Source organism: Leptonychotes weddellii, chromosome 11, assembly GCF_054177405.1.
Source record: "Leptonychotes weddellii isolate Sample4059 chromosome 11, ASM5417740v2, whole genome shotgun sequence".
Lineage (NCBI taxonomy): Eukaryota > Metazoa > Chordata > Mammalia > Carnivora > Phocidae > Leptonychotes > Leptonychotes weddellii.
Window position 1 is genome coordinate 51,014,045 of NC_138379.1, and position 25,427 is coordinate 51,039,471.

The 25,427-nt window shown below is 47.8% G+C and overlaps 2 protein-coding genes and 1 long non-coding RNA gene across 4 annotated transcripts in view; 2 read left to right on the forward strand and 1 right to left on the reverse strand.

The window, feature by feature from the left end:
- Window positions 1-6,153: 6,153 nt before the first annotated feature.
- On the forward strand, window positions 6,154-12,361 carry LOC145716228 (uncharacterized). 2 transcript variants are annotated; one of them, XR_014138770.1, is made up of 4 exons: window positions 6,154-6,319; window positions 6,952-7,082; window positions 9,412-9,496; window positions 9,886-12,361. It is a non-coding gene; the product is annotated as an uncharacterized LOC145716228 (long non-coding RNA). The 2 variants fall into 2 exon arrangements; XR_014138769.1 differs by having other exon boundaries at window positions 6,154-7,082.
- Window positions 12,362-14,201: 1,840 nt separating this feature from the next.
- Window positions 14,202-17,013, forward strand: THRSP (thyroid hormone responsive). The gene is made up of 2 exons (XM_006739514.3): window positions 14,202-14,724; window positions 16,393-17,013. The coding sequence occupies exon 1, from the start codon at window positions 14,253-14,255 to the stop codon at window positions 14,703-14,705; it is 453 nt and encodes a 150-aa protein (XP_006739577.2). The 5' UTR covers window positions 14,202-14,252; the 3' UTR covers window positions 14,706-14,724; window positions 16,393-17,013.
- A 1,123-nt stretch (window positions 17,014-18,136) lies between these two features.
- NDUFC2 (NADH:ubiquinone oxidoreductase subunit C2) overlaps window positions 18,137-25,427 on the reverse strand; it is a 9,137-nt gene continuing 1,846 nt past the window's right edge. Inside the window, exons 2-3 of the mRNA XM_081797332.1 lie at window positions 21,052-21,201; window positions 18,137-18,318 (exon numbers count right to left, since the gene is read on the reverse strand). Of these exons, the coding sequence (XP_081653458.1) occupies window positions 18,269-18,318; window positions 21,052-21,201 (200 nt within the window). The 3' untranslated portion in view covers window positions 18,137-18,268. The remainder of the gene's footprint in view (window positions 18,319-21,051; window positions 21,202-25,427) is intronic.

Below are 25,427 nucleotides of genomic sequence, written 5' to 3' on the forward strand. Positions count from 1 at the left end.
AATCTTAGGAGGTACATGTTATTGTCCCATTTCACTGATGAGGAACCTGAGGTCAGAGAGGGAGTGCGACTTTCCCAAAGTCATGCAGCTTAGAGCCAGGGTTCCAACGCAGGTCTCCCTGATGTCACAGCTGTGCTTTTTCCAGGGTGCCCCTCTGTGCCCTACTCAGGTGCTCACAATGGGCAAAGAGGAGGAGGGACTGACCAGCGGAACTCGCATGAATCATTCCTGGACAAACAGAAACTTCAGGGAGCAAATAGTGTCTGCTTTGGCCACTCCCCTGGGACCAGCCACTCCCAGACCCTCTTGGGCACATACCCTGCCAGCCCAGCCAGGAAACCATTCTCTTCCTTGTTTGCCCTCTTGTTTTCAGCCTGGCCCTATCTGGTCTGTAAGTCTCTGCAAACACCCTGTACTTTGCCTTTCTCTGTAGAGCTGCCCATGGCTAATCATCTGCTTGCCAAATTCCGAGGGCGGGTCCTGGATACCAAGTGTGTGGTGTGTCCCTGAGATCCGCATACGGGTCACCAGCTGGTGCAAACAAAGCAAGGGGCTCTCCTGCTGAGTCTGCAGGACCACACAGCAGCTGAGCCTGGGGGGAGGATCTTTTCCTTCCTTCTTCCTTTGCTCCCAGACCCTGCCCAGTTCCCTCTTTACAATCATTGCCACCCAAATGAAGGGGGGGCGGGAAGCTTCTGAGATGCGGAGTCATGTTTTTTTTGTTGTTGTCTTGAGCTGGAAATCGTTACACAGGTGTGTTTACTTTTTGTGAAAATTACTTGGGTGCATTCCTCTGTGGACAAATTATACGTCAATAAAAAGTTTATTTAAAAAAAAAATCATTGCTACACACTCCTGCCCCAGGGTTCCCCAATACTCCCTCAATATTCCCTCAAACCCATCCAGAGACCCTTCTCATCTAAGAGTTTCTGACAGAAGCCTGCCCAGCAGAGACAGGGTAACACGAAGGAAGCAATATGGGCGGTGGCCCAAGTCCTGGGACCTCCTGGGACCTCCTGAGTCCTCGGGTTCCCGCTCCTCGTGGACAGCCCCCACAACCCCGCCCTGACATCTGGTGAAGCCCTGAAGGCTTCCCTCTGGTACAGGCTGAGTGAGAGCTTGGGTACCCTCCCTACTCCTCCCCGGATCGCTTTTCTAGGGCATGCTAGCAGCCTCTAGCCCAGATACCACATGGGAGCTAGCATACTGCCGCCTACTGTCACTGAGAAGAGCAGTTCCCATGCCTTGTACTCAGGACCTCTGCCCTTAGGTTCTTGGAGAGGAATGATCTGCGTCCCATCCAGCTCCCCATTCACTGGCTGCCTGCCCTAGTGTGTGGGCCCCCTGCTTCTCACACAGCCCCAGCACACCTTAACCCAGAGGAAGGGGGCTGCTGTGCACACCTAGTAGGTGGTGGGAACAGAACTCCTGCAGCTTAACCCAGCAGGAGTGTCAGACTGCGCTTCTGGTGACAAGCTCCAGCTCCTTGAACAACCAGGGAACTTCTTAGAAGGCTGTCAATGTCCTCTGAGTTGGGGCAGAGGTCATGCCGCCTCCGTTACACACATCCACTAATAAGATTTGAAGCATACCATTTTAAAGATTGGTTTGAACATGAATGCCCTTTTTTTTCCATCTAGGATCGTGAGGCTATCCCCCATAGCATTAAGGGCTCTGCAGAACCCCTTCTGTAACGACCACACGGTTTGTGCTGTATGTATGTATCATAAATCTATCAGGCCACATTTCATTTCTTCCTTCTTTCTTTTTTCTCCTTTACTATAAATAGCACTGCAAGAAGCATCCTTTACATGTAAGGCACTGTGCAAGGAATATGCACTTTTTTGAGGATCTTACTCCTCATTGCCAAATGACGAGGAAGGCTGTGCCCACCATCCAGGCGCACGCGGTGTGGTTGCCTCAGAATATGTTTTTGCCCCAAGGTCAGAGTCGACCCCGCAGACCCCGCAGACCCCGCAGCGGGCTACAAGAGCTGAACACAGGAGCTGCTTTGCAGGCAGGGCCTGACACTCAGCCAGGTCACCTCCACCGCCCGTGGCTTCCTGGGATCGAGAGCGTTGATTTTTTTCTGTACTGGTCAGACACACCAGCGAAGCCATTCACCCCGCCTCCACCTCCTGCTCCATGTTCTCTTTTCTTTCTCCTGCCTCCTCCTTCTTCTCCCTTTCTCTTCCTTTTCTGTCTCTCCTTCCTTTTGTTTTCTCCTTCTCCCTCCACGTCTCCACTCTGTGTCTCCCCTTTGACTTGGGGCTTCTTTCTCTCTGCCTCTTTTCTGTCTGCTTCCTCTGCGGCTCTACTCTTTTCCCTCACCTTTGCATCTTCCTCCTGGAACTCAGCCTCGTCTCTCTTGTCTCTTTTCTCCTTCCCCTCAGTGGCTCTCTGTCCTCCACCCACCACTCCTGCCGTGTGAGTCATAATTTCCCCCCGGGAGATAAGGCAGCCTTTTCCCTGATAGGCCTTGATCTGAAGGAGCAGTGAGTTTGCCTCCTACAAAGGGCAAAGCTAACTGATCTCAGAATGGGGAGCTGCCTCGTAAACCAGCATGACTCAGGGCTTCCAGGTTGGGAGAATCACTGTCCATCAATCAAGCTGCCCTTAGAGGCTTTGTCATCCTGGGGGCCAGCATGCTGTGCATGATGACTCACCAGGACAGCCTTGGCATGGTGGCAGCCATGCCAAGGGGGTGGGGAGGGGCACTGGAGTTTATGATGTTGCCCCTGGGAGGACACCCCCTCTCTGTGGGCAGGTCCAGGGCTGGATGCTGGGGACCCAGGAATGCAGCAGATTCAGGTCCCACAACCATGTTTGTCATTGTGTGGCCTCACATCACAATCGTCAGGTAGGATGTTTATAACAATTCAGGTTGCTGTGCCCTAATTCATCTTTATTAAACCAGAATATCTGGGGATGGGAATCAGGAACCTTCACATCAAAGATAATTTTGATGCAAAGGCTGGCAAGTATCTGTTAGACTTCTTTTTTTTTTTTAAAGGTTTTATTTATTTATTTGCCAGAGAGAGAGAGAGAGAGAACAAGTAGGCAGAGAGGCAGGCAGAGGGAGAGGGAGAAGCAGGCTCCCCGCTGAGCAGGGAGCCCGATGTGGGGCTCGATCCCAGGACCCTGGGATCATGACCCGAGCCGAAAGCAGCAGCCCAACTGACTGAGCCACCCAGGTGCCCCAGTATCTGTTAGACTTCTAGAATCATACACCTTCTGTTCTAGTAGCCCACTCCTGGGACTTTCTTCTAACAAAATATTCCCACATGTATTATGCACGGGGATTTTTTTTTTTTTGCAGTATTGTTTGTATTATCAAAAAATTGAGAACACCTTGAATACAATGTCCATTAGTAGAGAATGGTTAAATAAATGATGATGTCTCCTACTGTGGAATAATAGCCATTAGAAAAGAATGCAGCATTCATAGAGACAGAAAGGTGATTAGAGGTTACCAGGGTTTGTGGGGTAGGGATTAAGGAGTTATTGCTTAATGGGTACAGAGGTCCTGTTTGGGGTGTTGAAAAATTTTGGAGGTTGGCGATGGTTGCACAAGACTGTGAATGTAATTAATGTTACTAAATTGTATACTTAAACATGGTCGAAATGGCAAATTTTATGTTTTATATGTATAAATATATATACACAATAAAAAGAAAAGAGAATAAGGTAGAATCACATGCACTAACATGGAAAGATACCCAAGATAGATTGTTCAGTGAAAATGGAAATTGTGGACCAAGAAGTATAGTAAGAATTATTAAATTCTGTGTATGTGTGTGTGTGTGTGTGTGTGCGTGCACGTGCATGCCAGGAAAAGACAATAAGGAATCACACCACCTCTTAAAAGTGGTTGTCACTGGAGGTTAGGATTGACAGGACAGGCAGGAAAAGGGAGACTCTTTGTCCTTTCTATGATATCAAAAAGAGGGGTGCCTGGATGGCTCAGGCGGTTAAGCAGCTGCCTTGGATTTAGGTCATGATCCCAGCGTCCTGGGATCGAGCCCCTTGTTGGACTCCCTGCTCAGCGGGGAGCCTGCTTCTCCCTCTCCCTCTGCCTGCCTCTCTGCCTACTTGTGCCTTCTATCTCTCTGTCAAATAAATCAATAAAATCTTTAAAAAAGAAAAAAAAGAAGTGGTGGGATTATGGGTAATTTTGGATTTGGGGGGTATTTTTCATACAAAAAATGGGGGCACCTGGGTGGCTCAGTCGGTTAAGTGGCTGCCTTCTGCTCAGGTCGTGATCCGGGGTTCCTGGGATCGAGTCCCGCTTTGGGCTCCCTGCTCGGCGGGGAGCCTGCTTCTCCCTCTGCCTGCCGCTCCCCCCGCTGGTATTCTCTCTGTCAAATAAATAAAATCTTTAAAAAAAATGTAAACACACTCAACAAAACAAATACCATCCTTGTCCTCAAAGAGCTCAGAATCGAGTGAGATTGAGATAATTCCAACAAAACACCATTTGTGACAAGACCTGCAGAAACACGGTGGAGGGGGCACAGTCAGGGAAGTCTTCCAGGAGGAGGCAACATTTTGGCTCTGGCCTTCAAAAACCACAAGGAGTCAGCTAAGTGGAGAAGCGGAGCTAGAACTCTTCTGGGGAAAGGAAAGACGAAGGTTAGAGAGAAAGCATGAGGTTAGGGAAGTGTCTGTGACGCCCAGGAGCTGAAATGCAGCATGCCTTGAGAGGAGCAGCGGGAGAGTAAAGGTTTTCTGCGCGGGGTGGGTGGGGGGGTGACAATCGATTGATCCGAATTTGTGTTTTGGGTAGATCCTCTGATGAGGTCTTTTCTGGGCTGAGGTTAGAGACCCTGCTCTCTGGCAAAGTCTGGAAACTTGTAAGGTGTAAACAAAGTCTTCCCCAGTCACCTCAGAATTTCAGCTGAGGGCCCAAAGGCTGAAACATTGGGAGAGTTGCTGACCCTGAACAGAGAGGCTGGACCACCTGTGCAGTACCCCGAAGGAGGGAGGGCAGGGCGAAGACCGCCGCCTCACCTACTCCTGGCCACAGGGAGTAAGCTAAATCCCCCAGGAACGCGGGAGGACACTCTCCTTGGAGAGTTGTCGGAGCACTCAGCTCTGCCTGGCCTCCAACCCACTCTTCACCAGGGACTGGAAGAAGCTGTTCTCCCCTCACCTCAAACCAGGAGAGGCCTCAGGAGAACTATTTTGGGAGTCTTGGCAAGGGAGGTTCTGGGGTCTGGAATCTGGTGGCAGCTGGCAAATGGAGGGAATCCTGGCAAGGGGCTGTTTCCTGTGCAGCACGTGCAGACCCCACAGAAAGGAGCAGAATGTAGGCCTTCTGGAAAAGGACCCCGCAGAAGAGGGCTTCCGTTTAGGGGTGAGGGAACCCCAGCAGAAAGAGGCTGGAGGTGTAAGGAGGAATGCTGAAGCAGAGGGGTTGTAAGCAGCCCGCAGGAGGAGGCACCTCCCTCTTTAGGGGTACTGCACTGGACAGTGCGCTGCGTCTCCAAGGAGCGCATCAAAGTGCCCCTAAGAGAAGGTGTCCGCATAAGGACCCTGCCACGCCCAAGTGACCTCCGAGGCTGTGACTTCTCCTCCCCCGCCGCCCCGGCCAACCAGAAGTTGCCCGGGGGAGGGGCGGGAGCAGCAGCGGCAGCGCCAGGCCGCCCAGCCTCCTCCCCAGCCCGCAGGTGTCCCAGCCCGAGGTTTGCTGTAACGCAGGCCTGCACTTAAGTAATCACCCATCAAGAAACGGGAAACTCAGAAAAGCTAGGGGACCTGCCGAGATTTCATCCGGGAACAGTGAAGCATGAGTCCACAGAATCCGTTCGAAAGGGCAATGGTAGGGAAAAAAGAAATCGCCTTTGTGCTTTCACCTGCTGAGTCAAGCCCCTTTAATAAATAGCTACAAAACATTAAAGAGGCCTATCTTGTGAGTGGGAGTCCTGGAACGATGATAAGATTTTCCACTCTCTCCCCTATCGGCCAACCCTTTTCTATTAAAACGAGGCGGACAATTACCGCCTGGAAACTCGTGTGTTTCCGCTGGCGACGAGTCCCGGCTCGCTGGCTGGGGTTCAGGATCCCCGTCGCTCCAGGCTGCGGAGCTGAGGTCCTCGCCGGCCCCGCAGCGCCCCCTGCTGGCGGGAACCGCAGAGGCCGGCGCCCCGCCCAGCCTTCCCCGAGCCCGCAGTCTTTGCGGCGGGGCACCCCTTGGTGCGCGAAGTGGGCAGACGAAGGGTGTACCCTTGCAGCCAGGACGGGGGCCGCCTATCTGATAGGGGAGGGAGACGATCTGGTCGGAAACGTCAGCGGCGGGGGTGAGCCCGGGCAAAAGGAGGTGAGGTAGGAAGAGGGGAAGCAAGGCTTTGGAAGTTACTGCGGAGTTCAGGAGGGTGCGGGCATTTTGAGGAGTCATCAGTATTTTTGCTCTTTTGTGTGTCTGGGCTTTTTGCTCAAGTTGGTACCTCTGCCTGGAAAACATTTCCCACTTTTCCTTTTTTTTTTTTTAAAGAATTTAATGTATTCAAATATATTGAGAATGACTATGAAAATATTCATGTACCCATTACTCAGCTTGAGAAATAAGACCTAATAAAGTACCCTTTCACCATCACCCCGTGGCTCCTTAAATTCATGTTTTCATTCCCATGTAAATTTTTATTTACTGTTTATGTATGTATTCATAAATATAGATGCAGGAAATCAGAAAAATTTTAATAGATATATCCTTTCTTCTATATATACTGTATAGAATATATGCTATATATGTATACTTTCAAATATACTATAGTATTGTATAGTATAGTATATATATAGTATATAGTGCATGTACTGTGTATATAGTGAATATGTATATATGAATATATGTACAGAGAGAGGGAGAAACGTTCCCCCCCTTACCACCCTGCCTTTAAGATTGTTCTCGTCTTTGTCTGACTGGCTAACTCCACAAAGTTGTTATCCCTTCAGGAAGCTGGAAGATGGTCAAGAAGATGCAGCTGTAGCCCCTCTCATCCTACTTCAGCCAAATCAGTTACTTCTCAACCTATTTTATTCATTGGGCTTCTTCTGTACAAAGTTTCATTTAAAGAACTAGCATGGTAGGTTAAAATAAAATGGAAAGGGTTGAGGAGTGTGGTAGGCGCAATGTCCTAATCCTGGCATCTGTGATTATGTTAGATTGCATGGCAAAGGGGAATGAAGGGTACAGATGGAATTAAGATTGCTAATCAGTGGACCTTGAGATAAGATTATCCTGGATTACCCAGGTGGGCCTAACAAAAGAATAACAGTTCTCGTAACTGGAAGAGAAAGACCAGAAAGGTGGCAATATGAGAAGGCTTTTGCTGGCTTTGAAACTGGAGGAAGGGGCCACCAACCGAGAAATGCAGGCAGCACTCTGGCCTGGGTCCCAGTCTAGGGGCCAGCCCTGTGGGCAGAGTGAGAGGTCCCCCCAGCAAGGGTGTCTCCTGGAGCTCCTCTGTCAGGGACTGGCCATCTTGGAAGGCGGCAGCTGAGCCAAGGCCCCATCACCACTGAGCTCCCTGGAGTCCAGGTGCTGGTGTTGATAGCCTGCCCCCGAGGGTTTCCCCTGAGGGGGAGCTCAGTAAAAGTGGGTCAAGTGAACAAAATGGAAGAAAGAGTGAAGAAATACCTGGGAAGCACACCCAGGTAGACAGATCCCCATAGTTTTTATTCATGCATCCTTTCAGTCAATAAACTAAGGAAACTTTCTTGAGCGCTTGTGGTCCTGGAGTCACAAGGAAGAATTAGACCAGTTTCTTGCCCACAGGGGGTCCCAAGTAGAAGAGAGACAGACATGTTTTCTGTATAAGTGACTAATCTTGTCTGGTCACAGAATATTTTTTTTAAAAGATTTTATTTATTTATTTGACAGAGAGACAAAGCAAGAGAAGGAACACAAGCAGGGGGAGTGGGAGAGGGAGAAGCAGGCTTCCTGCAGAGCAGGGAGCCTGATGCGGGGCTCAATCCCAGGACCCTGGGATCATGACCTGAGCCGAAGGCAGACGCTTAACGACTGAGCCACCCAGGCGCCCCTGGTCACAGAATTTTTAAATATCATAGCCCTATTGTAAGTGATACATATAGCAGTGAAGTCCTTCCAGGGGAGTGAATAAAACACGATTAGAAATATAAATTGGAGGGGCGCCTGGGTGGCTCAGTCGGTTAAGCATCTGCCTTCAGCTCAGGTCGTGATCTCAGGGTCCCAGGATCGAGCCCCACGTTAGGCTCCCCACTCAGCAGGGAGTCTGCTTCTCCCTTTCCCTCTGCCACTCCCCCTGCTTGTGCTCTCTCTCTCTCAAATGAAGAAATAAAATCTTTAAAAAAAAGAAAAGAAAAGAAGTATAAATTGGAGCCTCAGTTTTTTTGTCAATAAAGTAGAAGTAGGGTTGCATGATCCCTATAATACACCCAACTCTGCTAGTCTGGACCTTTGACCCATCCGCAAGGGAGCCCTTCTGCCTCTGCCTCTTACTCAGCGAGCCCAGAAGCCCTTAGGCTGACCCCAACCTAGTTGCATCCGTGGGAGGAAGGACTGGGCCTTCCCAGAACTGAGGGAGGGGAGTGACAGGGAGGAAGTTGGGAGTGGAGGCTGGATGGAAAGACCTGCCAGTCTCCTGGGTCTCCTCTGGTCAGCAAACAGTTTGCGGTGGATTCCCTGAACTGCAGAGATGCCTGTATTCTCAAGTAACAGAAAAGGCCCGGGCCTCTTAGGGTGACCTGAGGACTCCAGAGAAGGGACCCTGCCGCTCCCTCAAATAGCTCTCTCTTAGCTGGTCAATGGACTCTTGATGCCTCAAAATCCTCCATTCAGGAGACAGTGGGGTTTTGGGGTTTTTTTTTGTTTTTGTTTTTTGTTTTTAGCTTGAAAGAGTCTCTACTTAGTCCAACTCCTCAATTTTGCAGTTGGTAAACTGAGGCCCAAAAAGGTAGAGTGACTTGTTTAAGGTTACCCAGGGAGGTAGTTGAGTCTTTAAGGAGAATATTTTATGATCAGTAGTACTGGTTGTTCCCTCTCCCTGGGAGATAGATCCTCCAGAAACTGAGAGCATTCAGGCCTCAGCACAGGTATTTCTTCTCCCCTGGGGTAATAACTATGTTTGGAGTGAATGCTTGACTCCCTGGCCACAGACATGCCCTGGGCATCTTGTTGAAATGCAGTTTCCAGGGGCGCCTGGGTGGCTCCGTTGGTTAAGCATCTGCCTTCAGCTCAGGTCATGATCCCAGGGTCCTGGGATCGACTTCCAGCATTGGGCTCCTTGCTCCGTGGGAAGCCTGCTTCTCCCTCTGCCTGCCACCCCCCCCCCCCCCGCTTGTGCTGTCTCTGGCTCTCTCTCTGGCAAATGAATAAATAAAATCTTTTTTTAAAAAAAAAAAAGAAAGAAAGAAATGCAGTTTCCGATTCAGTAGGTCCTGGGCAGGCCCTGAGAATCTGCATTCCTGACGAGCTCTCTGGTGATTAGATGCTGCTGATCTGCAAACCACACCTGTAGTAAGTAGCAAGGCTCTAGCTATTTTATTTTATTTTATTTTACTTTGTTTCTAGTACATGTCACAATGGGATAGTATCATATTTATCTGTGCATATGTTCACTGTGGCTTTCTCCCTACTAGATACAAACTGCCTGAGTGAGGTGCCTTGTCTGCTTCGTGCCTTGTTCTATCTCCAGGCCCAGCACAGTGCAGACACAGGAAGCCCTCAATATATGAGGTCCCCTGGGTGACAAAGGGGCCAAGTTCTGGAGGGCAGGGACCAAGATGCCCTATTTCCTCCTGCCTCCCTGTGGCATAACGGGGAGTAGGAACACATCAAAGGGGTTCAGTATCTGGGGGTGGAGGTAGAACAGCTCTTGACTCTTGCCCCCTTGTGTTTCTCAATAGGTCAGGACTGAAGTAACAGTGCGAAGAAAAACAGCCTGAGGCCCGCAGATAGCAGATGGTGCATATGTATAAAAGTCATTTTTAAAATTAGGAAACTTGTCGCAACCTCAGTCTGAGTTCATTCTCTGGCTGCCTGGACCCAGGCCTAGCCAGGGTTGCCTGGACCCTGGCAGTTCCCGAGCACTACTTGGTCATCTTACCCTTTGTACAACATTCACATGGTGTTCCTGACCTGATCCTTGGGGGCCTTGACCCCAGTGCGTCTGGGGCCCAGATCAGTTTATCCAACTTGGGGAATTCAGATCCCCTGAGGGTGAGGCCACCGGCAGCTTTGTGGAGGTCATTCCAGGAAGTGCCTCGCTCAACCTCAGTTTCCCCACCTAAAAGCAGGGAAGCAAGGGAGGGGGAGAGGGGGAAGCCTGGGGAAACCCAGTAATGCTTGAGGTCTAGTCTAGCTTCTGCTCCCTCTCCCACTCCCCGGTGGCCAGGACTTCCTTACTAGCAGTGGCCCAGCTGGACCAGATCATCTCCCAACTCTGGGATGTAGCATCTGGAGAGCAAGGACCTCTGAGTCCAGTGGACCTTGCTGAAGCAGAGCCACCTATCCTGCCCCACCACACCCCCTGAAAGTAAAGACCCCATGTTCCTTCTTTCCTGCCTTCCTCCATTCCCCTACCCACTCCTAGAACTTCTCTGAGTTCGGCCTATCCCCTCAGATCCCGTCTCTCTGTCCACGAATCCGAGAGCTGGGCAACCACTAATTCAGCAACATTTGATCCGGGGCCTTCCATCTGCCAGGTAGACCTGAAGGCAGTCTCCGTTTGTAGCCTGCTGGCCGGACAACGCCGGCCCCCATCCTCTCCCTCTTCCCCAGGACTCCTGTATGCTCTGCACGTGTTCACTCACATGGCTCCTTTGTTCTCCCAATTACCAGTTTGCTCATTTTCTCCAGTTTTCACTAACACCCACCCATCCACTCACTCACTCACTCACTCACGTCCATCACACCCACTCGTGGAATCCATCTGGGAATGGACTGGCCCGAGATGGGGTTAGGACATAAATGCAGAGGCAGAATGACACAGAAGGCATGGCGACCGTGTGCTCAGGTGGAGGCCCCCAAAGTCTGAGCTTGAGGGGCCCTCACAAAGATCAGCCCCCTCGTTGAACAGATGGGGTGGAGGAGGCCCAGGGAGGCCTCGGTTGGCCCCAGGCCACTGGATCAAAGATGAATAAGCTGCCACTTGCAGGGCGCTTCTGGCCTGCCCACCATGCCAGGATCAGCTCTCCCAGCCCTGTCCACATCACGCTTTCCAGTCCTGAGCCAGAGACCGGGGGCTGGGTTCAAAAGGCAGGGTCATGCCCTCAGAGACCTGGACATGGATTCAGAAGGAGTTATACAACAGGGCTGACAGGGCCTTCCCTTCAGAGAGCTCCCAACCCTTCCCTTTACAGCCATGGACACTGGAGCCCAGGGAGCCTATTTGCAAGAGGGCCTGGCGGCAGCCCCAAACCCAAACCACATGATCCAGCCTCGTGGTCTTTGGCTGTACCCACTGCTCAGCCATCCTGGATGTCTGAATACAAAGGAAGCCCCATTTTCCTGAGGAGAAAACATTTTAAGAATATTTTTCCTGGGCACCTGGGTGGCTCAGTTGGTTAAGCAACTGCCTTCGGCTCAGGTCATGATCCTGGAGTCCCAGGATTGAGCCCCACATTGGGCTCTCTGCTCAGTGGGGAGCCTGCTTCTCCCTCTCCCTCTGCCTGCATCTCCCCCTGCTCATGCTCTCTCTCTCTCTCAAATAAATACAATCTTTTTTTTTTTAAAGAATATTTTTCCTGGGATGCCTGGGTGGCTCAATTGGTTAAGCTTCTGACTCTTGATTTCGGCTCAGGTCAGGATCTCAGGGTCATGGGATGGAGCCCCGAGCGGAGCCCCCTGTTGGGCTCTGCGCTCAGTGCAGAGTCTGCTTGTCTCTCTCCATCTGCTCCTCCCCCCCACCCTGCTCGCTCTCTCTCTAAAAAAATAGATAAAATCTTTAAAAAAAAGAATGTTTTCCCCAATAAAGGTCAAAAACAAGCAAAAAATGTTTTAGAGCTGGAAATGAATCAATCAAATCTTTACTTAAGTAAACTGTAAAAATTAAATTGTTTCACTTACTCTATTAATTTCGAAAACTTGCTCTTTTCTACTCATAGTTTAGGAAACAATTTTATGCAAAAGCTTCATCCCGCTGACTGATGGAGGTAATCCTGGGGTCGTGTGTCTTGCTAAGAGTTTTGCTTCCAGTAAAGTACTGGGAGAGCAACCTGGACGATGCAGACGTTCGGGACAGGAGCATGGCACGTCCTTCCTTCCCTGAGGAGTGATTCTGGAAAAGGCTCCCGTTAGCACCTACGTTTGCAAGCCAGTCCTGGGGGGCCAGGTGTGGCTGCAGCCGCTTGGGCTCCCTCGCCTGCCAGAGTCCTCACTACTGCCTCCTGTTTAGCCAGGGACTCTGTTTTTCAAGGCGACTGGACATTATGACCAAAGACCCTAGAATGTATGGAGAAGTAAATCTAATGGTCATTATTCAGCTCGTATCTCTGGAGCATTTGCTGCTCTGGGCCCTGGGACAGGTACAAAATGAACTGAAATGTGTGTAGCAGGTCCTGGAATGGAGGAATAAAAGAGGGCTTGGGAGAGGAGAGTGAAGACAGAAGTGCCAGAAGGCAGTGCACCTTTACTGAGGTCTTGCAATATGCCAGATATCTGATAACATCACCGGTAATCTGCACAATGACCTGTCAGTAGGAGTTACTACTCATCCCAACTCCTCCTTGCCTAAGAACTAACAACGTGTATTCTTAGGCAGATTACTTTACCTCCGTAGGCCTCAATTTCCTCCTGGGTAAATGGGGAACTCGTACCATACATGTCATTGTTGGGAGGATTGAATTCTGTTTTTAAGCACTTTTGCTTTGAAAAGTAGGCCCTCAATCAGTGTCATTGTGATTACACCAGAGGAGGAAGCCGAGGCTCAGACAGGATCACTAGTAGACAGGAGCTCAGACTAGGGAGGAGCTAAAGGGAGGTAGAATTCAGTTCAACATAAAGATGAACTTTCTTATAGCTCTGGCCATAGGCAAGGGAGGGAGTGGACAAGTGGACGATGGTTAGTCAGGAGGGTGCAGAGGGGGCTCCCACCCTGGGGTGGGGGTGAGGGTGGCTTAGGTGAGAGAAGATCCCCTCCCTGTGCTCTCCTCCTCCTCCCTCCCCACAGCTGGGGCAGAAGGTACCTAGCAGATCTTTCCACCCAGGTGCTGTGAGCAGGTGCCTGAACCAGAACTTGACTCTGACATTTGTTGCACAACTGGGAGCCTCTCTTTGGGCCTCAATTTTCCTTGTTATGCCATAAATAAATATAGCCAATGCAGTGTGTGAACTGTGACAATGTGGCTGTGCAAAGGATTGTTGTCTTCCAGGACTGCAGATCAAAGGACTAGGTCAGTGGCGAAGAAACACTGTAACTTGTGGAATTACAGGTTAAAGTGGAGAGAGACCTGCATTCATCTGGGATCAGCCGGGACCCGTACTTTGTGGTTTAGAAAGCATTTTCATGGGCTTTATCTGCTTTGATCCTCTCAACACCTCAAATTCACAGCTAAGGAAATGGATCCAGTTAACTTGTGTAACTTAGGCAGCCTCGTACATCAGTCCAGAGCACTGACTGGAGGTGGGAGAGAGGTGGGGCTGGGCTGGCATCCCAGGTCTAATGGGGCCACAGGCAAGTCACTCCAACCCAGTGTAGAGCTTGATGTGAAGTTAGGTGTTCAATAAGTGTCAGCCAGCAAACAACCAGAAAACACAGCTGGGAAGTGGCAGGATTCTGGCTCCCATGTCAGTGCTCTTTGTCCCACACTAAGCTGTTTCACATCAAGACCCTCCTCCCTAGTTCATTTCAAAGCCAGGCAACCTTGGGTTGAAAAATTGCACCGTGTGTGAGGAGGCTGGCAGTGATGAGGCAGCCCGGTCTCAGAGAACCTGAAAGAATTCATGACTGCCCTGGGGTCAGAGCACTGGTGGCCAACGGGAAACGCTTCCCTCTAACTGGCAGGTCAAGCTGAGGAAGGAGGGGGCGGGCTCTTGCAGAGGCAGTCTCGGAGTGCTGAAATGACAGGGAGCTGGTGGGTCTGTCTTCGGGCAGCTGAGTCACCTGATATAGACATGGGTGCCCAAGCCCTGGGATTGGCCTAAAGAAGGGTTGGGTGGCCCCACTGGCTGGGCTTTGGCATGCTGTCAAACTGCTGTCATATCCAGACATAAAAATAGTGTCAAAATAGTGCTGGGACAGTGTGCTGGGCTTAGCAGGCAAGCAGCAGCCACCATGCAGGTGCAAACCAAGCACTACCCCAAGAACTGCCTGCTGACCGTCATGGATCGCTACTCGGCCGTGGTGCGCAACATGGAGCAGGTGGTGATGCTCCCCAGCTTCCTGCGGGACATGCAGCTGAATGGGCAGGGGCAGCAGGCTCAGGATGGGGCCCTCGATCTCTATAACTGCTTCACCATGCTCAAGGCCATCCGCGTCGATGTGGACTATGGGCTGCTGCCCCGAGAGGACTGGTGGTCCAAGGTGGCAGGTGCCAGAGCCCACGAGGCCGAGCATGAAGCTGCAGAGACAGAGGAGGACAAGGAGGAGAGGGTGTTGGGGCAGCTGGACCTGGAAGCTCAGTTCCATCTGCACTTTTCCAGCCTTCATCACATCCTCACCCACCTTATCCTGAAAGCTGAGGAGGTGACAAGGAAATACCAGGAGTTATTGGGACAGGCCATGTAGGCCTCGGACTCTAGGGAAGGTAATGGTGGCGTTGATGTGGGTCAGAGTCCACTGAGGGACATTCCAGGGGAGATACAACCAACCCAGTGGGAGCAGGAGAACCTGGGTCTCAGACAGGCACCCTCACTTCCGGGTATTAGGGCCATGACCTGGGAGGGCTCAAGGCCAGGCCTGTCTTACTGTCTTGACCCAGGCTTGGTAAGTAATGGCCATGAACTGCAGGGTGATAGTAGGAAAGGTGGCCCGTGAATGCATACCTGTGTGCACATGTGTGTGCTTGCACATTCGTGCATTTACTAGTAAGTATGTGAATGCTTGGTCAATAGCCCGGGTTCAAGTTCTGACTCCACCACTAAGGCCTTGGTTTCACCAGTTCACTTCTCTGGGTTTCCGTTTCTTCACTGAAGAGTAACAGTAATGGTAAAAATAACTACTGGCATTTGAATGGTTTTATAGTTTTAAAATCACTTGCATGTCAATTTTCTTTTCTTTTTTTTTTTAAGATTTTATTTATTTATTTGAGAGAGAGAATGAGAGACAGAGAGCACGAGAGGGAAGAGGGTCAGAGGGAGAAGCAGACCCCCCGCTGAGCAGGGAGCCCGATGCAGGACTCGATCCCGGGACTCCAGGATCATGACCTGAGCCGAAGGCAGTCGCTTAACCAACTGAGCCACCCAGGCCCGCATGTCAATTTTCTAATGGAACCATCATTCCCTTTTACAGATGAAAAAACTGGGGGCCTGAGAAGTGAAAGGAGTCCAAGGTTACTCAGGGAACGGCAGAGCCAACATGTGAATGAGCCCTGGGCTAACTCGAATCCAGTCCCCTTTCTCTATGCTAGTGGACTGCCTTAGCACCTTAGGATTCTGCAGCCTGGCTGCAGGTGGGGATTGGGGATGACAGAGTAGAGAGAAATCCCCCTCTCTGTGGGTCAACTATACTTCAATTAAAAAACAAACAGGGGTGCCTGGGTGGCTCAGTTGGTTAAGTGTCTGCCTTCAGTTAGGGTCATGATCCCAGGGTCTTGGGAGCGAGCCCCACATCTGGACTCCCTGCTCAGCAGAGAGCCTGCTTCTCCCTCTGCCTCTGCTCTTCCCCCCTGCTCATGCTCTTTCTGTTGGCTCTCTTTCAAATAAACAAACAAACAAATAAATAAATGTTTAAAACAAAGGAACTAGAACAAAAATCCAACTTGGTGGGACGCCTGGGTGGCTCAGTCAGTTAAGCATCTGCCTTCAGCTCAAGTCATGATCCTGGGATCCTGGCATCGGGCTCCTTGATCAGTGGGGAGCCTGCTTCTCCCTCTGCCTGCCGCTCTCCCTGCTTGTGCTCTCTCTGACAAATAAATAAAATCTTAAAAAAAAAAAATCCAACTTGGTGTCAACTTTTGCAAAAAAAAAGGAAGAAAGGAGAAAGAGAACAAAAGCGCACTCCTTGACCAGCCCAACTCCTTCAGAGACAAGGGCAGCAGTTCCGCGCCGTGTGTCAGCACACCGGGACCTGGTTTTCATGGAGGCGATCTGGTATAGCAGAAGTTAAAAAAACCTGGGCTCTTGTGCCGGTTCTACCACTGACCTCTGTGCGCCCCTGGACAACGTATTTCAGCTTTCCGCATTGCCGTTTCCCTGTCAGTAAACCCCTCCTCCCACTTCACTGACTTGGTTTTTTAAATTTCTGCTCTCCGCAGATCCCTTTAAGTGACAGAAGGCAGACTGTGTGGTGAGGACATGGAAAGCTCACTAGCTCTGAGGCAAACCGGAATGGCCTGGACCTGCAGCTGGAAGCAGAGGTGACTTGGTTCTCTGGGATGCTTCCCTGCCTCCCTCGGAGAGCCAGTTTGTGGACTTGGCACCAGGTCACCTTTAGGATGCTTGTTGCTATTCACGACTCCCCTCATGCCTCTCTTCAGCTGGGGTGGTGGCCAGTGGCTCATGAGGAGCTAGATGTTATCTGCCGTGGTATGGCAGCATGTGGGTTTTCTGCATCTGACCCAATGAAACTCACATCCTTTCTCCCTGAAGTCATTCACCACGTGATCCTGGACGTTATTTAACCCATTGGAGCCTAAAATTCCTCATCTCTAAAATGGGATAGTATTACTGACCTCACAAGATTGTTACGGATATTAAACAATTTTTTCTCCTACCCTCACCTTGTATTTGGTCTAGCCCTTACTTTTTACCCTCCAGAACAAAGGGATAGCAAAGTCCCTTGGGATGAATGGTTCACACTCTTATACCTGCCAAGCATGAATGAACAATATAGTTCATTTATATTTGTTGGAGTAGCAATAAAAAAAAAAAACAAAAACTTGTATTTATCTTTCTTAGCTTCTAATTTCTCAGGCATGATTTGAATAGACATGGAACTCACCTGATTTTGCCCAGAAACCAGTGGCTTATATTCATTCTAATTTGAAATCATGCACAGAAATAATCTTACAGATCTCCCAAAACTAACCTGATTATAAAATCTGAGCTTGGAAATAAATAAATAAATAAATAAAATAAAATAAAATCTGAGCTTGGAAACTTTTTGGACAAACATTTGGACTCAAAAAGTCATTAACAGTAAGTTTATTGCAGGTAGTTGGGGGTTTTTCCTTTTAATGGCACCAAGTGTAGCTGTAGACAGTGTTAGCTGCTGAGCCCACTTTCTCCAGGATGATCCAGTACAAGCAAAGTGCCCTCTGCAGTATCAGTCTTCTGTTTTCCTGGTCCTGAGCCTTCTCCTTCTAAACCACCCTCTATACTGATTGTTGCAGAGAGCTCAAAAATACAAACCTGACCATGTCATTCCACTAAAACCCTTTAGTGACTTCCCACCACCTACAGGATCAAGTACAGATTATTCTGCACGATTCAGAAAACCCTCCATAATCTGGCTTGCTTTGTTTTGCTTTCTTCTAGAACCAGAACAGGCAAATCTTTTCTGTAATGAACCATATATTAAATATTTCCAGCTTTGCAGGCCATAAGGTCTCTGTCACAACCACTCAACTCTACCCTTGCAGCATGGAAGCAGCCATTGACATGTAAACAGATAAGCATGGCTGTGTTCCAATAAAACCTACTGGCAACAGACAAGATTTGGCTCACAGGCTATTGCTTGCCAACCCGGAGCTAAACTCCCCACTTTAAATGTCAGATGTCTTCTTAAAATTGGGTGAATGGAAACTGATCATTCTCTGATGAATTATTTTTCTTTTTAAAGATTTTATTTATTTATTTGAGAGAGAGAATGAGACAGAGAGCATGAGAGGGGGGAGGGTCAGAGAGAGAGGCAGACTCCCTGCTGAGCAGGGAGCCCGACGTGGGACTCGATCCCGGGACTCCAGGATCATGACCTGAGCCAAAGGCAGTCGCTTAACCAACTGAGCCACCCAGGCGCCCATGAATTATTTTTCTTATGACAAAAATGAAGTCAGAGTGTTCATGATGACCATTTTAATCATAAGGTGTTAACATACAGATTAACATAAACTTCAGATATCATGGAAACATGTTCCACAAAATTCAGAAATAACTGCTATCTGTGAAACCAAAGTAAGCATTTTGGAGACTTCAACGCACTGGATGGAATTCTTCAAGAAATTCACCGTAAGTTTTCTTTTCTATAAAGGGAAAGATCACAAAAAATTTATTTTTAAATTATGTTTCAGAAATCTTATTTCCTAAAGAAAAATTAACACTTAATATTTTTATAGACATAAACTCCTAAGAATTTCCTTATGTTCTTGTCCTCAACCATAGTTTGGCAACCACTGAGACATTCCGTTTCACCGGATGAAGGATAACTTTGAAAGAATCTGTGGTGACATCCATCCAGATGGCTGCTTGGAGGGGCAAAGTGCTGCCGGGGGTCCTGGCTGAAGGGGTAAAGGAAGGAATGAACAGGGAGGGGCACAGGTCAGCTGGGAGGGCTGGGAGTCAGGTGGTCAAGCCCCAGATCCCTGCTGTCAGTGCAGGAGGCTGCTGGCACACCTGCCACTCATCTGCCGCTCAGAGACTGAATGAGGCTGTGAGGCGACTCGAGCTCGTGCCGACAGAGGGAGCCAGTGTACAGAGGAGGCTAGAAGCCGGAGGCTGGGGACTGAGGACCGCTCCGCCACTGGGTCTCACTCTTAGGAATCAATATTCCCAAGATTCCAACTCTAACACCCAGCAGCAGTTTTGAGTATTCCCCGTCTCTGATACATCCAGTATTCATGGCTTTGTACTCTAGTCTTTGAACTCTTCGTTGGTAAAAAAAAAAAAAAAGCTGTACCTTTTTGATCCACCATAAACATCACATATGTGACTGAAGGCTATTAAATAATAAAATTTTAGAGCTAAACAGGACCTTAGAGACCATCATTCCATATAATGAAACTTAAATGCTTAATATTACACATTTATATGAATAGGAAAATCTATTTAAAATCTATATATTTACAAATTCAAAAATTTTCTGCATTCATTCATTCATTCACTCACTCACATATGTGCACATCTGTATTATGTGTACATATGTAAAATACAAACAATAAAAGAGTTATAGTACAATCAAATTTATAGTTGAAGAGCAGTAAGTAGAGTGTGCTGAGGAAATTCCTGTTTGTCGCTGGGCCAGGGCTTCTTTAAGATGATATGACTCTCAATCTGGAATTCGCTCAGTGGACAGGTAAAGATGGAACAAGAGGAGGATCAAGAAGGTACAGGGTGGGGGCGCCTGGGTGGCTCAGTTGTTAAGCGTCTGCCTTCGGCTCAGGTCATGATCCCAGAGTCCTGGGATAGAGCCCCGCATATCAGGCTCCTCCCTCAGCGGGAAGCCTGCTTCTCCCTCTCCCGCTCCCCCTGCTTGTGTTCCCTCTTTGCTGTGTCTCTCTCTCTGTCAAATAAATAAATAAAATCTTAAAAAGAAAAAAGAAAGAAGGTACAGGGTGTACAAAGTGATACACAGCAAGTTCAGGACACAGCGTTTCATGAAGCAGGCTTTTTTTTTTTTTAAATCTTTTACTTTTTTAAAATTTTATTTATTTGAGAGAGACAGCGACAGAGATAGCAAGAGAGAGCATGAACAGGGAGGAGAGGGAGAAGCAGGCTCCCCACTTAGGAGGGAACCCGACGTGGGGCTCGATTCCAGGACTCTGGGTTCATGACCTGAGCCCAAGGCAGACGCTTACCGACTGAGCCACCCAGGCGCCCCAAATGCAGGGTTCTGTGTAGATCAGGTCAGCTATTATTTATTGCTTACTAGCAGAGGCTCTGTACTGGAGGCTGGGGAAAGAAAGATGAATTTATAGTCTAGTGAGGGAACAGACACGTGCATGTCACGTGCTGGATAAAAGGCATGGGCAAAGTCCTTCTAGCAGACAATTAGCTCAGCCTGGGGAAATAAGCCCTCCTCAGAGTCTGGATTTTATCCTAAAGGCAATGGGCAGCTACTGTAAGCAATCCCTTTGAGGCATATCCACATTTATCCAGAGACCTGATCTTCAGTAAGGTTGAAGGCAGAGGTGAAATGAAGGCTAGTGCAAAAGCAAGAGATTATCAGGGCATGGACCGGGGGAGTGGCAGTGGAGGTTTAGAACTGAAAAATACTTAGGAAGTAGAACAGCAAGACTTGCAGATGAATGAGAATTCAAAGAAAGACTGGAAGATGCTTCCCGGGCTTCTGGCTGGAGGAGCGAGGTGGATAGTAGTGCCACTCTCCGGAGCAGAACACAGAAGAGGAAGTCTGCACAGGCAGAGGGTACATAAATTCTGTTTGCTGCCTGATGGACACAGAGGTACTCGGCCAGAAACTGGATATACAAATTCAAGAGAATTCTAGTTGATAGGCAAAGATAGGGAGCCCCAGAATATTGAAGGTACCTGAAGCCACAGGCATCTGTAAGATTAATGAGGAGCGCCTCGGTGGCTCAGTCAGTTAAGCCTGACTCCTGATTTCAGCTCAGGTCATGATCTCAGGGTCCTGGGATTGAGCCCCACATTGGGCCCTGTGCTCAGCGGGGAATCTGCTTCTCTCCTTCTCCCTCTCCCTTTCTCCCTCTCCACCCTTGTGCTCGCTCTCTCATTCTCTCTCAAATAAATACATAAACACTTTAAAAAAAAAAAAAAGGGACGCTTGGGTGGCTCAGTTGGTTAAGTGTCTGCCTTCGGCTCAGGTCATGATCCCAGGGTCCTGGGATCGAGTCCCGCATCGGGCTCCCTGCGTGGCAGGAAGCCCGCTTCTCCCTCTTCTCCCTCTGCTGCTGCTCCCCCCGCTTGTGTGCTGACAAATAAATAAATAAAATCTTAAAATAAATAAATTAAAATTTTAAAAAATTAAAAGAAAGAGGTTCGCTACAGTTAACTTGAAATACCTTTTTCAGGAAAATCCTCTGGATGTGATTTTACATAAGCAAACATATCATGGTCCTTCACAGCATACATATAGTCTTGGCGTTTTAAAAGATAATATCCAATAAAGACAAAGGAAGTAACATATAGGAGCTGGCGATGCAAACCTAAAATTCAAATGACAAATCCCAAAGAAAGCAAAAATCAGTCAATGTATATTTAAAATCAGTTCTGCAGTTCAGACATACAATTTATTGTTATTTCTTCTATCATTCTTTAAAAAAAAAAAAAAAAGGCTCTTCTACATAGCTCTTTTGAAAAAACAGCCTTGACCTTGATATATCTTCCTAAAGAAATCTGGCAATTATGAAAAGCAACATTAAATCTACAAACATAACTATTAATGGAACCCAAGATTTTTTTAAATTCAGGTTTTATAAATTTCCTCAGGAGAAAAGTTGGATTACTACAAAATCCTGAAAACCTAAACTAACTTGTATTCCAGGACCTGGTCAGGATGTGATGTGACAGAGATGAAGTCCTTTACTATGCTTGAAAAGCAATTTGGTTTGTCTCCATATACCAACTTATATTGGCATATTTATTGGTTACCAAAGCAGCCAGCTACTCTATAAAAAATCAATTCTCTTTTTAACTTCTAAACTTTGTACCATGTGTATGAATTACCTATTCAAAAATTATATTTAAAAAAATCATCCTATAGGGGCGCCTGGGTGGCTCAGTTGGTTAAGCAACTGCCTTCAGCTCAGGTCATGATCCTGGAGTCCCGGGATCGAGTCCCGCATCGGGTTCCCTGCTCGGCGGGGAGCCTGCTTCTCCCTCTGACCCTCCCCCCTCTCATGTACGCTCTCTCATTCTCTCTCTCTCAAATAAATAAATAAAATCTTAAAAAAAAAAAATCATCCTATAATAATGAGACTGGGGAGGATCAAGTCATGTGATCTAGGGAAAGCCAAAATTTAAATTCTGAAGGGGAGATCCAAAGGTCTGAACTTTATACAGAGAAGCATCTTTTTAAAAAGGCTAACTACAAGTTTGATTTTTTTTTTCCCTAGAAACATTTATTTAACATTTAAAACCATATTACTTCATACAGCAAACTGTGCACTTTGATATATCACAGTGTCTTAAAAAGGAAAATAATCAGATTTGTTTGGAAAGTTATTTACATCAGCCTAGAATGATTGGCAAGTAACACAGTTCCTATGAAACCCAAATTGTTACAAAATGTTTACAAAAAACTATATTCATAGAAATTCTGCATGTCCACAAAGGGCATCCCCTGAATGGCCCAGAGACCAGTGTGTGCAAACCATGTCGAGTGGGAGTGGGGGGCATCCAGGTACTCTGGTCTGGGTGGTGGGGCAGGCCAAGGGTCTCGCATGGCGCTGTCTGGGGGCTCAGCCCTGGGGCTGGGAACCCAAGTCCCCAACAAGGGAGGCCCAGGCAGAGATGGGGTGGGGGTTTGGAGCACAGTGGCATGTGGGCCCCTGGAGCCAGGACAGGCCCCTCCTCAGGGGGCTGTATTCAGATGTGCTCTTGGGGGGAGGGGTGCAGAGGCAGATTAAGTGCACACCAGCCTGACGCATGGGGCCCAAGCAGAAGGCAGGCTCCGACCACACGGAAGCTCATTCCAGGTGTCTTCTCCCTTGCAGATTCCAGAGGAGCTCTGACCGGTGACAGGGGCAGGACTGCTAGCTAAAGGGATCATGAGGCCCAGGAGGAGCAGGGAGGCCCAGAAGGAGCGGACAAGTTTGATTTTCTAGCTATGCCCCAGAATTCTTTCCCCAGCCCTCTTCTTATCCCACACGTATTCCTTTGAAGAACTCATTTATTCCTATAGTTTTATCTTCCGTCCATATACCGGTGACCTGCAAGTGTGTTCAACTTAGACACCCATGCTGAATAACAGATATATCCAAATGTTTGACATGTATGTTCCCCCGAATACCCCCCAAATGAACTTCCTTTCTTCCTATTCATACCTCTTCTTAATTCAGAGAATGATAAGACCATTCACACAGGAAGTCAAGTCCTGGGAAATAAATACAGTAATCATCCTTTTTTTTTTTTTTACCCTCATCCCCCCCATCCAGTCACTGAGTCCTGTTAAGTCCTTATAAATATTTCCTTGCCTCACTTCAGGGAACTCATCTCTCACTCACACTAACTGCTCTCTCTTCCATCTCATTTTCCATTTCACTTATCCCAGCCTTTACCCTGTCACTAGAGGAATTTTTACTAAAATACAAACCTAGCTTGTCAGCCACTTGTTCTTCAACTATACCCAATAGGAGACCAAGATGTTAGATAATGACCTCCCAGGCCCTTCATGAGCTGACTCTTCATCTTCATCTGACACTACCCCGATATGCACATTGTGCTCCAGCAATGCTGAACTACTTTTAATTCCTCATGCAAATTAGACTCCTTCATGCTTTTTTATGCCACCCACCAGTTATGTCTCTGCCCAGAGACCTCCTCAAGATTCAATTCAGACATCACCTCTGCTAAGAAGTCTTCCCAGAGGGCGCCTGGGTGGCTCAGTTGGTTGAGCGACTGCCTTCGGCTCAGGTCATGATCCTGGAGTCCCGGGATCGAGTCCCACATCGGGCTCCCTGCTCGGCAGGGAGTCTGCTTCTCCCTCTGACCCTCCCCCCTCTCATGTGCTCTCTCTCTCTCTCTCTCATTCTCTCTCTCAAATAAATAAATAAAATCTTAAAAAAAAAAAAAAAGTCTTCCCAGAACCTTCCTTAACGGGGTTAACAGAATGAATGCTTCTCAATTAATATGTAAATTGCTATAGAAATTATTTCCATCTACTACCACGCAAAGCCAATGCTTAATTCATCTTTGTGTACCAGAACACAGATAGCACTTAATAAATTTTAATAAATGGATAAATGGCCTTGGGCAAGTCAATTTACTACCTTTAAACAAAGAATACCTATCATATCATTCTTACAGCAGTGTTACATAAACCAAAAGAAAATACGTGTAAAAATATTTTGGAAAAATGTGTAAAACAATAAAAATGCAAAATATTACTATGATCTGGGACTGGACAGGGCCCAGACTCTTTTGCATTCTCCTTTACCCCTAACAGCCATTGGTTCCCCTAATGGGCCACCTGCAATACAGCAAACCAAAGTGTGCTGGGTTCTACTGTGTGCCACTGGACTACACAAAGACCCAGACTCTCTGTGCTTACCCATATCCCTCACAGAAGACTTCCTGAATGTTTCAGATGATGATGTCAGCGTCCCAGCCCTAAAGGCATGGTGTGGCCTCTTACCTTGTCCGCCTTTCCCTAACCTCTTACCTACCTCTCAGTGGTGGTCTCCCTCCCACCACATCCACAACCCCTCCACAATCATTTTCCCTTTCTTTATTAAGTGACTCTAAACTTGGAAGCCATGGTGCTCTTTGCAGAACACCATAAATTACTGATATATTAAACTAGAAATCAATAAAAAAAACTAGAAATCAATAAATATATTTAATTTTGTGGACTACATTTAGATACCATACCAAAACCTAAATTTTCCACAGCAACTTAGGGACACCCAGGGAATTCAGGAACTCCAGCCCCTAGCCCTAGATTAAGGGCTTTATACATCATCTCATTCAGTTCGCACAAACACACGGAAGGAGACAGCATCCCTATTTCATAGAGAAGGAAACAAACACTCATGGAGATAAATAACTTCCCCAGAATCAAATGGCTAGTAGGATGGAGGTGGTGTCAAACCTAAAATCATGTGCTCTTGACTACTATGCTCTTCCTCTGGAACAGTCTCGATTCAACCTATACCTCCTTTGTGCTCCCAAAGTGCTCACTGCTCACCTACTTCTATGAAAATACATTCTCTGTCATACTTAGACCCATAATGGACTGTTTACTTGTCTCTCTGACTCGACTAAGAGCTCTTCAAGGTCAGGGATGGTATTCTTCACCCCATATACCTGGTATGTAATACTGCCTGGCACAGAGAAAAGAGCTCAGTAAATGTTGAACAAACATACTATAAACTGTTTGCATAACAACAGCTAAGAAATGGAAACTTTGTCCAGCACCTTCTGTGTGCCAGGCATTTTATCTATAGAATCTCACTTAAGTCTCACAACAAATATGCAAAGACTAATTATTCTCATTTTTTTTTAAAAGATTTATTTATTTGATGGCAAACAGACACATGAAAAAGTGCTCAACATCACTCGGCATCAGGGAAATAGAAATCAAAACCTTAATGAGATACCACCTCACACCAGTCAGAATGGCTAAAATTAACAAGTTAGGAAATGACAGATGTTGGCGAGGATGCAGAGAAAGGGGAACCCTCTTACACTGCTGGTGGGAATGCAAGCTGGTGCAGCC

Coding starts and splice junctions, on each gene's coding strand:
- THRSP (XM_006739514.3), top strand. CDS start 14,253: ATGCAGGTGCAAACCAAGCACTACCCCAAGAACTGCCTGCTGACCGTC.